At 49.9% G+C, this 12,817-nt stretch overlaps 1 protein-coding gene across 2 annotated transcripts in view; it reads right to left on the reverse strand.

Annotated features, from left to right (window-relative positions):
• Positions 1-8,792: 8,792 nt before the first annotated feature.
• tinagl1 (tubulointerstitial nephritis antigen-like 1) overlaps positions 8,793-12,817 on the reverse strand; it is a 57,995-nt gene continuing 53,970 nt past the window's right edge. For both annotated transcript variants that reach the window (XM_072247235.1, XM_072247234.1), the window contains exon 12: positions 8,793-10,747. In XM_072247235.1, coding sequence (XP_072103336.1) covers positions 10,607-10,747 — 141 coding nt within the window. In that variant the 3' untranslated portion in view covers positions 8,793-10,606. The remainder of the gene's footprint in view (positions 10,748-12,817) is intronic.

A 12,817-nucleotide genomic window follows, 5' to 3' on the forward strand; every position in this document is an offset into this window, starting at 1 on the left:
TGGAGTGGGTCTGACCCTGTCTGACCTGTACCATGTTGGAGTGGGTCTGACCCCGTCTGACCTGTTGCATGTTGCTGTGTGTCTGAATCTGTCTGACCTGTTCCATGTTGGAGTGGGTCTGACCCTGTCTGACCTGTACCATGTTGGAGTGGGTCTGACCCCGTCTGACCTGTTCCATGTTGGAGAACGTCTGACCTGTACTATGTTGGAGTGGGTCTGACCCCGTCTGAGCTGTTCCATGTTGGAGAATGTCTGAACCCGTCTGATCTGTTGCATGTTGGAGTGGGTCTGACCCTGTCTGACCTGTTCCATGTTTGAGTAGGATTGACGCTGTCTGACCTGTTCCATGTTGGAGAATGTCCGACCCCGTCTGATCTGTTCCATGTTGGTGTTGGTCTGACCCTGTCTGACGTGTTCCATGTTGGAGTGGGACTGACCCTGTCTGACCCGCTCCTTGTTGGAGAACATCTGACCCTGTCTGACCTGTTGCATGTTGGAGTGGGTCTGACCCTGTCTAACCTCTTCCATGTTGGAGTTGGGCTGACCCTGTCTGACCCGTTCCATGTTGGAGAACGTCTGACTCCGTCTGATCTGTTGCATGTTGGAGTAGGACTGACCCTGTCTGGCCTGTTCCATGTTGGTTTGGGTCTGACCCTGTTTGACCTGTTCCATGTTGGAGTGGGTCTGACCCTGTCTGACCTCTTCCATTTTGGATTTGGACTGACCCTGTCTGACCTGTTCCATGTTGGTGTAGGTCTGACCCTGTCTGCCCTGTTCCATGTTGGAGTGGGTCTGACCCTGTCTGACCTCTTCCATTTTGGATTTGGACTGACCCCGTCTCACCTGTTCCATGTTGGTGTAGGACTGATCCCTGTCTGACCCGTTCCATGTTGGAGAACATCTGACCCTTTCTGACCTGTTCCATGTTTGAGTAGTATTGACCCTGTGTGACCTGTTCCATGTTGGAGAATGTCTGACCCCGTCTGATCTGTTCCATGTTGGTGTTGGTCTGACCCTGTTTGACCTGATCCATGGTGGAGTTGGTCTGACCCTGTGTGACCTGTTCCTTGTTAGAGTGGGACTGACCCTGTCTGACCTGTTCCATGTTGGAGTGGGACTGACCCTGTCCGACCCGTTCGTTGTTGGAGAACATCTGACACTGTCTGACCTGTTGCATGTTGCTGTGTGTCTGACCCTGTCTGACCTGTTCCATGTTGGTGTGTGTCTGATCCTGTCTGACCTCTTCCATGTTGGAGTGGGTCTGACCCCGTCTGACCTGTTCCATGTTGGAGAACGTCTGAACCCGTCTGATCTGTTGCATGTTGGAGTGGGTCTGACCCTGTCTGACCTGTTCCATGTTGGAGAACGTCTGACCCTGTCTGATCTGTTCCATGTTGGAGTGGGTCTGACTCTGTCTGACCTGTTCCATGTTGGTGTAGGTATGACCCCGTCTGACCTGTTCCATGTTGGTGTAGGACTGACCCTGTCATACCTGTTGTATTTTGGTGTAGGACTGACCCTGTCTGACCTCTTCCGTGGTGGAGTAGGTGTGACACTGTCTGACTTGTTCCATGTTGGAGTGGGTCTGACCCTGTCTGACTTGTTCCATGTTGGAGTAGGACTGACCCTTTCTGGCCTGTTCCACGTTGGTTTGGTCTGACCCTGTCTGACCTGTTCCATGTTGGAGTGGGTCTGACCCTGTCTAACCTCTTCCATGTTGGAGTTGGACTGACCCTGTCTGACCTGTTCCATGTTGGGTTAGGTCTGACCCTGTCTGCCCTGTTCCATGTTGGAGTGCGTCTGACCCTGTCTGACCTGTTTCTTTTTGGTGTGTGTCTGACCCCGTCTGACCTGTTCCATGTTGGTGTAGGACTGACCCTGTCTGACCCGTTCCATGTTGGAGAACATCTGACCCTTTCTGACCTGTTCCATGTTTGAGTAGGATTGACCCTGTCTGACCTGTTCCATGTTGGAGAATGTCTGACCCCGTCTGATCTGTTCCATGTTGGTGTTGGTCTGACCCTGTTTGACCTGTTCCATGTTGGAGTTGGTCTGACGCTGTGTGACCTGTTCCTTGTTGGAGTGGGACTGACCCTGTCTGACCTGTTCCTTGTTGGAGTGGGACTGACCCTGTCTGATCCGTTCCTTGTTGGAGAACATCTGACCCTCTCTGACCTGTTGCATGTTGCTGTGTGTCTGACCCTGTCTGACCTGTTCCATGTTGGTGTGTGTCTGATCCTGTCTGACCTCTTCCATGTTGGAGTGGGTCTGACCCTGTCTGACCTGTTCCATGTTGGAGAATGTCTGACCTGTACTATGTTGGAGTGGGTCTGACCCCGTCTGACCTGTTCCATGTTGGAAAACGTCTGAACCCGTCTGATCTGTTGCATGTTGGAGTGGGTCTGACCCTTTCTGACCTGTTCCATGTTGGAGAACCTCTGACCCTGTCTGATCTGTTCCATGTTGGAGTGGGTCTGACTCTGTCTGACCTGTTCCATGTTGGTGTAGGACTGACCCTGTCATACCTGTTGTATTTTGGTGTAGGACTGACCCTGTCTGACCTCTTCCGTGGTGGAGTAGGTGTGACACTGTCTGACTTGTTCCATGTTGGAGTGGGTCTGACCCTGTCTGACTTGTTCCATGTTGGAGTAGGACTGACCCTTTCTGGCCTGTTCCACGTTGGTTTGGTCTGACCCTGTCTGACCTGTTCCATGTTGGAGTGGGTCTGACCCTGTCTAACCTCTTCCATGTTGGAGTTGGACTGACCCTGTCTGACCTGTTCAATGTTGGGTTAGGTCTGACCCTGTCTGCCCTGTTCCATGTTGGAGTGGGTCTGACCCTGTCTGACCTGTTCCTTGTTGGTGTGTGTCTGACCCCGTCTGACCTGTTCCATGTTGGTGTAGGACTGACCCTGTCTGACCCGTTCCATGTTGGAGAACATCTGACCCTTTCTGACCTGTTCCATGTTTGAGTAGGATTGACCCTGCCTGACCTGTTCCATGTTGGAGAATGTCTGACCCCGTCTGATCTGTTCCATGTTGGTGTTGGTCTGACCCTGTTTGACCTGATCCATGTTGGAGTTGGTCTGACCCTGTGTGACCTGTTCCTTGTTGGAGTGGGACTGACCCTGTCTGATCCGTTCCTTGTTGGAGAACATCTGACACTGTCTGACCTGTTGCATGTTGCTGTGTGTCTGACCCTGTCTGACCTGTTCCATGTTGGTGTGTGTCTGATCCTGTCTGACCTCTTCCATGTTGGAGTGGGTCTGACCCCGTCTGACCTGTTCCATGTTGGAGAACGTCTGACCTGTACCATGTTGGAGTGGGTCTGACCCCGTCTGACCTGTTCCATGTTGGAGAACGTCTGAACCCGTCTGATCTGTTGCATGTTGGAGTGGGTCTGACCCTGTCTGACCTGTTCCATGTTGGAGAACGTCTGACCCCGTCTGATCTGTTCCATGTTGGAGTGGGTCTGACTCTGTCTGACCTGTTCCATGTTGGTGTAGGTCTGACCCCGTCTGACCTGTTCCATGTTGGTGTAGGACTGACCCTGTCATACCTGTTGTATTTTGGTGTAGGACTGACCCTGTCTGACCTCTTCCGTGGTGGTGTAGGTCTGACACCGTCTGACTTGTTCCATGTTGGAGTGGGTCTGACCCTGTCTGACCTGTTCCATGCTGGAGTAGGACTGACCCTGTCTGGCCTGTTCCACGTTGATTTGGTCTGACCCTGTCTGACCTGTTCCATGTTGGAGTGGGTCTGACCCTGTCTAACCTCTTCCATGTTGGAGTTGGACTGACCCTGTCTGACCTGTTCCATGTTGGGTTAGGTCTGACCCTGTCTGCCCTGTTCCATGTTGGAGTGGGTCTGACCCTGTCTGACCTGTTCCTTGTTGGTGTGTGTCTGACCCCGTCTGACCTGTTCCATGTTGGTGTGGGACTGACCCTGTCTGAGCCGTTCCATGTTGGAGAACATCTGACTCTTTCTGACCTGTTCCATGTTTGAGTAGGATTGACCCTGTCTGACCTGTTCCATGTTGGAGTTGGTCTGACCCTGTGTGACCTGTTCCTTGTTGGAATGGGACTGACCCTGTCTGACCCGTTCCTTGTTGGAGAACATCTGACCCTGTCTGACCCGTTCCATGTTGGAGAACATCTGACCCTTTCTGACCTGTTCCATGTTTGAGTAGTATTGACCCTGACTGACCTGTTCCATGTTGGAGAATGTCTGACCCCGTCTGATCTGTTCCATGTTGGTGTTGGTCTGACCCTGTTTGACCTGATCCATGGTGGAGTTGGTCTGACCCTGTGTGACCTGTTCCTTGTTGGAGTGGGACTGACCCTGTCTGACCTGTTCCATGTTGGAGTGGGACTGACCCTGTCTGACCCGTTCCATGTTGGAGAACATCTGACCCTGTCTGACCTGTTGCATGTTTCTGTGTGTCTGACCCTGTCTGACCTGTTCCATGTTGGTGTGTGTCTGATCCTGTCTGACCTCTTCCATGTTGGAATGGGTCTGACCCTGTCTGACCTGTTCCATGTTGGAGAATGTCTGACCTGTACTATGTTGGAGTGGGTCTGACCCCGTCTGACCTGTTTCATGTTGGAGAACGTCTGAACCCGTCTGATCTTTTGCATGTTGGAGTGGGTTTGACCCTGTCTGACCTGTTCCATGTTGGAGAACGTCTGACCCTTTCTGACCTGTTCCATGTTGGAGTGGGTCTGACCCTGTCTGATCTGTTCCATGTTGGAGTGGGTCTGACCCTGTCTGACCTGTTCCATGTTGGTGTAGGACTGACCCTGTCATACCTGTTGTATTTTGGTGTAGGACTGACCCTGTCTGACCTCTTCCGTGGTGGAGTAGGTGTGACACTGTCTGACTTGTTCCATGTTGGAGTGGGTCTGACCCTGTCTGACTTGTTCCATGTTGGAGTAGGACTGACCCTTTCTGGCCTGTTCCACGTTGGTTTGGTCTGACCCTGTCTGACCTGTTCCATGTTGGAGTGGGTCTGACCCTGTCTAACCTCTTCCATGTTGGTGTTGGTCTGACCCTGTTTGACCTGTTCCATGTTGGAGTTGGTCTGACCCTGTGTGACCTGTTCCTTGTTGGAGTGGGACTGACCCTGTCTGACCTGTTCCTTGTTGGAGTGGGACTGACCCTGTCTGATCCGTTCCTTGTTGGAGAGCATCTGACCCTGTCTGACCTGTTGCATGTTGCTGTGTGTCTGACCCTGTCTGACCTGTTCCATGTTGGTGTGTGTCTGATCCTGTTTGACCTCTTCCATGTTGGAGTGGGTCTGACCCTGTCTGACCTGTTCCATGTTGGAGAACGTCTGACCTGTACCATGTTGGAGTGGGTCTGACCCCGTCTGACCTGTTCCATGTTGGAGAACGTCTGAACCCGTCTGATCTGTTGCATGTTGGAGTGGGTCTGACCCTGTCTGACCTGTTCCATGTTGGAGAACGTCTGACCCCGTCTGATCTGTTCCATGTTGGAGTGGGTCTGACTCTGTCTGACCTGTTCCATGTTGGTGTAGGACTGACCCTGTCATACCTGTTGTATTTTGGTGTAGGACTGACCCTGTCTGACCTCTTCCGTGGTGGAGTAGGTCTGACACCGTCTGACTTGTTCCATGTTGGAGTGGGTCTGACCCTGTCTGACCTGTTCCATGCTGGAGTAGGACTGACCCTGTCTGGCCTGTTCCACGTTGGTTTGGTCTGACCCTGTTTGACCTGTTCCATGTTGGAGTGGGTCTGACCCTGTCTGCCCTGTTCCATGTTGGAGTGGGTCTGACCCTCTCTGATCTGTTCCTTGTTGGTGTGTGTCTGACCCCGTCTGACCTGTTCCATGTTGGTGTAGGACTGACCCTGTCTGAGCCGTTCCATGTTGGAGAACATCTGACCCTTTCTGACCTGTTCCATGTTTGAGTAGGATTGACCCTGTCTGACCTGTTCCATGTTGGAGTTGGTCTGACCCTGTGTGACCTGTTCCTTGTTGGAATGGGACTGACCCTGTCTGACCCGTTCCTTGTTGGCGAACATCTGACCCTGTCTGACCCGTTCCATGTTGGAGAACATCTGACCCTTTCTGACCTGTTCCATGTTTGAGTAGTATTGACACTGACTGACCTGTTCCATGTTGGAGAATGTCTGACCCCGTCTGATCTGTTCCATGTTGGTGTTGGTCTGACCCTGTTTGACCTGATCCATGGTGGAGTTGGTCTGACCCTGTGTGACCTGCTCCTTGTTGGAGTGGGACTGACCCTGTCTGACCTGTTCCATGTTGGAGTGGGACTGACCCTGTCTGACCCGTTCCTTGTTGGAGAACATCTGACCCTGTCTGACCTGTTGCATGTTGCTGTGAGTCTGACCCTGTCTGACCTGTTCCATGTTGGTGTGTGTCTGATCCTGTCTGACCTCTTCCATGTTGGAGTGGGTCTGACCCTGTCTGACCTGTTCCATGTTGGAGAACGTCTGACCTGTACCATGTTGGAGTGGGTCTGACCCCGTCTGACCTGTTCCATGTTGGAGAACGTCTGAACCCGTCTGACCTGTTCCATGTTGGAGAACGTCTGACCATGTCTGACCTGTTCCATGTTGGTGTGTGTCTGATCCTGTCTGACCTCTTCCATGTTGGAGTGGGTCTGACCCTGTCTGACCTGTTCCATGTTGGAGAATGTCTGACCTGTACTATGTTGGAGTGGGTCTGACCCCGTCTGATCTGTTCCAAGTTGGAGAACGTCTGAACCCGTCTGATCTGTTGCATGTTGGAGTGGGTCTGACCCTGTCTGACCTGTTCCATGTTGGAGAACGTCTGACCCTGTCTGATCTGTTCCATGTTGGAGTGGGTCTGACCCTGTCTGACCTGTTCCATGTTGGTGTAGGACTGACCCTGTCTGATGTGTTCCATGTTGGAGTGGGACTGACCCTGTCTGACCCGTTCCTTGTTGGAGAACATCTGACCCTGTCTGACCTGTTCCATGTTGGTGTGTGTCTGAATCTGTCTGACCTGTTCCATGTTGGAGTGGGTCTGACCCTGTCTGACCTGTACCATGTTGGGGTGGGTCTGACCCCGTCTGACCTGTTCCATGTTGGAGAACGTCTGACCTGTACTATGTTGGAGTGGGTCTGACCCCGTCTGACCTGTTCCATGTTGGAGAACGTCTGAACCCGTCTGATCTGTTGCATGTTGGAGTGGGTCTGACCCTGTCTGACCTGTTCCATTTTGGAGAACGTCTGACCCCGTCTGATCTGTTCCTTGTTGGAGTGGGTCTGACCCTGTCTGACCTGTTCCATGTTGGAGTAGGACTGACCCTGTCTGGCCTGTTCCACGTCGGGTTGGGTCTGACCCTGTCTGACCTGTTGCATGTTGGAGTGGGTCTGACCCTGTCTGACCTCTTCCATGTTGGAGTTGGACTGACCCTGGTTGACCTGTTCCATGTTGGTTTAGGTCTGACCCTGTCTGCCCTGCTGCATGTTGGAGTGGGTATGACCCTGTCTGACCTGTTCCTTGTTGGTGTGTGTCTGACCCCGTCTGACCTGTTCCATGTTGGTGTAGGACTGACCCTGTCTGACCTGTTCCATGTTGGAGTAGGTCTGACCCTGTCTGAGCCGTTCCATGTTGGAGAATGTCCGACCCCGTCTGATCTGTTCCATGTTGGAGTGGGACTGACCCTGTCTGACCCGTTCCTTGTTGGAGAACATCTGACCCTGTCTGACCTGTTGCATGTTGCTGTGTGTCTGACCCTGTCTGACCTGTTCCATGTTGGTGTGTGTCTGAATCTGTCTGACTTGTTCCATGTTGGAGTGGGTCTGACCCTGTCTGACCTGTTCCATGTTGGAGTGGGTCTGACCCCGTCTGACCTGTTCCATGTTGGAGAACGTCTGACCTGTACTATGTTGGAGTGGGTCTGACCCCGTCTGACCTGTTCCATGTTGGTGTAGGACTGACCCTGTCTGACCTGTGCTTTGATGAGTATGTATTCAAATGATTGTACAATAAGATTTTCACCTCTATCTTGACTTCTGAAGAACGTCTTTGGCTCCCTCATCTCCAGATCCAGCAAAACCACCTTGGCTGAGTTGTCAATCTCTCTGGTCAGTACTCAAAGTGAAGAGAAAGTGAGTGAAACCCTACTCACAGAACTACCGACTCCCCAGCGTGATTTTGATTTTTACTTCTCAAAATGCAGAAATCCTCGCCTTGACAGCTGACCTGTGTTCTTTTCGCTGGGAGTTTTTGTGGGCCTTAAAGTTTTTTCAGTTTCTGATTTTATTCTCTGCAACTTTAATGTAATTTCTGCCTTGATTACATTGGCTCTGCGAATGATTTTCCCTGTCCTTGTGTGATTCTTTTATAGCATCATATATTTGCATGCCCAGAAACAGGTCTTTCAGTGGAACTGGTGCACACTGACCAAGAAGCGTCAACCAAGCCTCTCCCATTTGCCTGGATTTGGCCAATAACCGTCTAAACCTTTCCAATCCATGTAACCATGCAACTGTTTAAGATGTTGTTATCCGACTTGCCTCCATCACTTTCTCTGGTAGTTTATTCCACACACGGTCTATATAACACTTTGTTTAAATAAAAATGCCCCTCAAGTTCCCATTAAAACCTAAGCCCTTTTGTTCTTGACTTCTTAACCCTGGGAAAAGACTTTCTATCACCCTACGTATGCTCCCATGATTTTATTCACCTCAAGATCACCACCGATTCTGCAAATTGCACAAAATAATGTCTTAGCCTGGTCAATATTTTCCTATAACTCTCCCTCAAATGCAGGTGACATCCTTGTAAATCTTTTCTGCACTTTATTGAGTTTAAACACACAAACAAGAGGTCACACAAACATATTGACAATCGGCTACATTTGAACTATATATTTATTTTGACATTTATAATAGATATTTTTCATTCAGCAAAGCACAAAACTTATGGAAAATGCCATAAATACACAAACCTGATTGTCTAGAAACCAAGCAAGAGCGGACGAGATCCACTGGGCATAGTTTTGGAATAGTCAAAATTAGATGTTACTCCATCCGCCATCATGCTCTGTCCCAAATCACATTGGCCTGTCATGACGTTTTGCAGAACAGGAGGGTGCAGTCTGAACCCATGTGTCTTTGAAAGTGCCATCCAATTAGCCCAAATCCCCTACAAGTCCTTCCTTTTTGGAGTGTTTATCTAAATTTCCTTTTGAAAGCTTTGTTGAATTTTCTCTCAGGCAGTGCTTTTTCTTACTATTTGCAAATTTCCCCTAATTGCTCTGCATTGCCATTTACTTTAATCCTGGACCCAGACATCAGTAAACCTTCCTAGTGCCGGACCATTTCATCAACACCTCCCCATACCATCTCTGCACGGAGTACAAACAAAGTTCCTTCTCCTTGGCGGCTTTCTGTAAGTCTCGTCTCCTCTGTTGTCAGCTGCTGACGCCCCTGGCTGTTATCAGCCAGGTTGCGCAGAAGCCCCTGGAATGGTGAAGGGATATCACATCCTGAAGATCATTCCCCTTTTCATTAGATCATTCCCGATTTGTACTCCAAACCTCTGCTCCTGACATTGCTCCACATTCCTTGCCTTCCTGCTTTCCTGCCAAATTTTTTACCCTGACTGGTTTGTAAATCACAGCCTGTCCTGAGTCTGCAATTCATTGTGTTTGCAGGCGTTTACGCTGCTGCAGGTTTTAGGCTTTAAAGGAGTGTATAAAAATGGCAATTATTCACAAGCGCGAAGTCCGGATTTGAATCAGGATCATGACCGGCGGCTGTGAAACTCCTGTCTGCGGGAGCGACAGTTCAGAGACACTCTCTGCGGCATGGTAGTGTAGTGGTTAGCGTAACAACGCCAGCAATTCTCCCACTGTCCATAAGGAGTTTGTACGTTCACCCTGGGATCTGTGTGGTTTCCCTCTGGCTCCTCCGATTTCCTCCCACATTCCAAAGATACACTTTGTTAATAAGGGTTAGTACGCTGTGGGCATGCTATGTTGGCGCTGGAAGAATGGCGACACTTGCCCCGCACAACCTTGGATTGTGTTAGTCATTGACGCGTGTCAATGTACACGAGACACAGTTAGTCATCTAATCCCTATCACCACTCTCTGGGGCACTTTCTGGACACCACTCCCACAGCACTGCGTCACATCGCCAAACCGAACCATCAGGGAGAGTCTCTCACTGTTCCCAAGTTCAGCCGTTAGCTAGACCAGGGAGGCAAGAGGGTCTGAATATGTGACACTTCCAGTCGCCATGGATACTGGGGCTGTAATGGCTGAAGGCACTCCCACTCTGTTCACCTGGATGAACAGTGATACTCTCCCACAGCACTGTCACTCACACCATCTAAGTGCAGCACAACATCTTGTGGCTCATTATTGCTGGAAAGAACAGATTCACATACATGTGTCTCTTTCTGGGTAATGCATGAGCTCTGTCCTGACATGTACTGATGTACATGACCTGCTGATTATGGTCCGTTTGTCACTGTTGTTGGATACCGAAGATTGCAGATTGAGGAAAAGGGGTTAGCTTGGTGAAGGGGTCTTTTCCAAACTGGAGACAGCTCAGCGTCCTTGGGCCACAGACAGGGCGTCTGGGTTCTCACTTGCGATGTACATCCTCCATGGTCACTCGTCCCCAGCTACTGAGGATGAAGGTCTCAATGTCGCACTCGTTCTCACCCCGGGCGATCTTGAAGTATCCGTTCTCCCCCCAGTTCATCCCCCAGGAGTTGGCAGCAATCTGACAGGGGCAAGAAAGAGGACAGGGTGAGGGGTGAAGGAAGGAACCGTTCTCTAACACATACTGCACCTAGCTTAACCCGGCAAGTGCTGCCCCTCCCTCACAAAATCATACAGCCCAGAAACCGGCCCCTTGGCTTAACTGGTCCCTGCTGAGCGAGATGTCCACCTAAGCTTGTTCCTTTTGCCCATGTTTGGCCCATACCCACCTGAACCTTTCTCATCCGCGTACTTGTCCAAGTGTCGATCAGATGTTAATGTACCAGCCTTAGCCGTTTCCTCCGGCAGTTCATTCCACATACTGACCACGTTCTGTGCGCAAGAATTTGCTCTTTGGGTTTGTATTAAATCTCTCCCCTCTCACTGTGAATCTATACCCTTGAGCTCTAGATTTCCCAGCCCAGGGAGAAATGACTGCTCATCCATTCTAAGCCCCTCATGTTTTACACACCTCTGTAGTATCAGGACAATTAATGTCTCATTGCCCTGTGCTGCAGTGAATGAAGTCCAACCTAGAGTCAGAGTCATAGGACACTACAGCACAGAAACAGGTCCTTCAGCCCATCTAGTCTGTGCTGAACCATTAATCCACCTTGTCTCATTGACCTGCACCCAGCCCATAGCCCTCCATATCCCTCCCATCCATCCAAATCCCTCTTAAGTGCTGAAACTGACCCCACTTGTACTGCAGTTCATTCCACACACACTACCCTGATTGGAGTTCTCTCTCATGTTGCCCTGCAACATTTCACCTTTCACCCTTTACCCATGACCTCACCCAACCACAGAGGAACATGCCTGCTTGCAATTACCCTATCTATACCTCTGATAACTTGGTATCATCATCACTAGGTGCTGTTGTCATATGATGTGGGTGATCATTGTCTATGACCATGATGGTCCTTGGCAAATTTTCCAAAGAAGTGGCTTGGCATTGCCTTTTTCTGGGCAGTGTCTTTACAAGATGGGTGACCCCAGCCATTATCAATACTCTTCAGAAATTGCCTGGTGTCAATGGTCGCATGACCAGGGTTTGTGATATGAACTGGCTGCTCATATGACCTGCTCCCATGGCTTCACGTGACCCTGATCGGGGGTGCGGTGCTAAGCAAGTGCTACACCTTGCCCAAAGTTACCTCCAGACTAGCAGAGGGAAAGCGTGCCTTGTATCCCCTGTGCTACAGATGCATCTCCACCCCACGACACATTTTGTATACCTCTATCAAATTTCTCCTCAAACTTTTATGTTCTAGGTAATAACATCCTAACCTATTCAAACTTTCTCTGGAACTCAGATCCTCAAGTCGCCGTAACATCCTTTTAAATTTTCTCTGCACTTTTTTGATAGGTGACCAGAATTGCATACAATACTCCAAATTAGGCCTCACCAATGTCTTATATAATTTCAATATATCATATCAACTCCTGTACTCAATACATTCACTTATGAAAGCCAAAGTTGGAAAAGCTTTCTTTACGAGCCTATCTACTGGTGACTCCACTTTCAAGGAATTTTGGATCTGTATTCCCAGATCCTCCTATTCTATCGTGCTCCTCGGTGCCTTTCCATTCACCATGTAAGACCTATTCCTCATTGGCCCTCACACTTATCTCCATTAAATTCCATCTGCCATTTTCAGCCTAATTTTCCAGCTGGTCCAGATCCCACTGCAAGCATTGACAGCCTTCATCACTGTCCATTATGTCTACAATCTTGGTATCATCCCAAAGTCTGTTGATGCAGTTTACCACATTATCATCCAGAACATTGATAAGGACGACAAATAACAACAGACCCACCACCAGTCCCTGGGGCACTCTACCAGTCGCGTGCCTCCAGTCAAAGAGGCAACCAGCTACAACCACTCTGGCTTCTTTTGTCAAGCCCATGTTTAATCCAATTTACTATCTCATTTTGAATGCCAAGTGAATGAATCTTCTTGACCAACCTCCCATGCAGGGCCTTTTCAATGGCTGTGCTAAAGTCCATGAAGATAACATCGACTGCATTGCCTTCATTAGCTTTCCTGGTAACTTCCTCAAAAAACTCTTTTAAGATTGGTTAGACATG

Source organism: Mobula birostris, chromosome 30 (genome assembly GCF_030028105.1).
Source record: "Mobula birostris isolate sMobBir1 chromosome 30, sMobBir1.hap1, whole genome shotgun sequence".
Lineage (NCBI taxonomy): Eukaryota > Metazoa > Chordata > Chondrichthyes > Myliobatiformes > Myliobatidae > Mobula > Mobula birostris.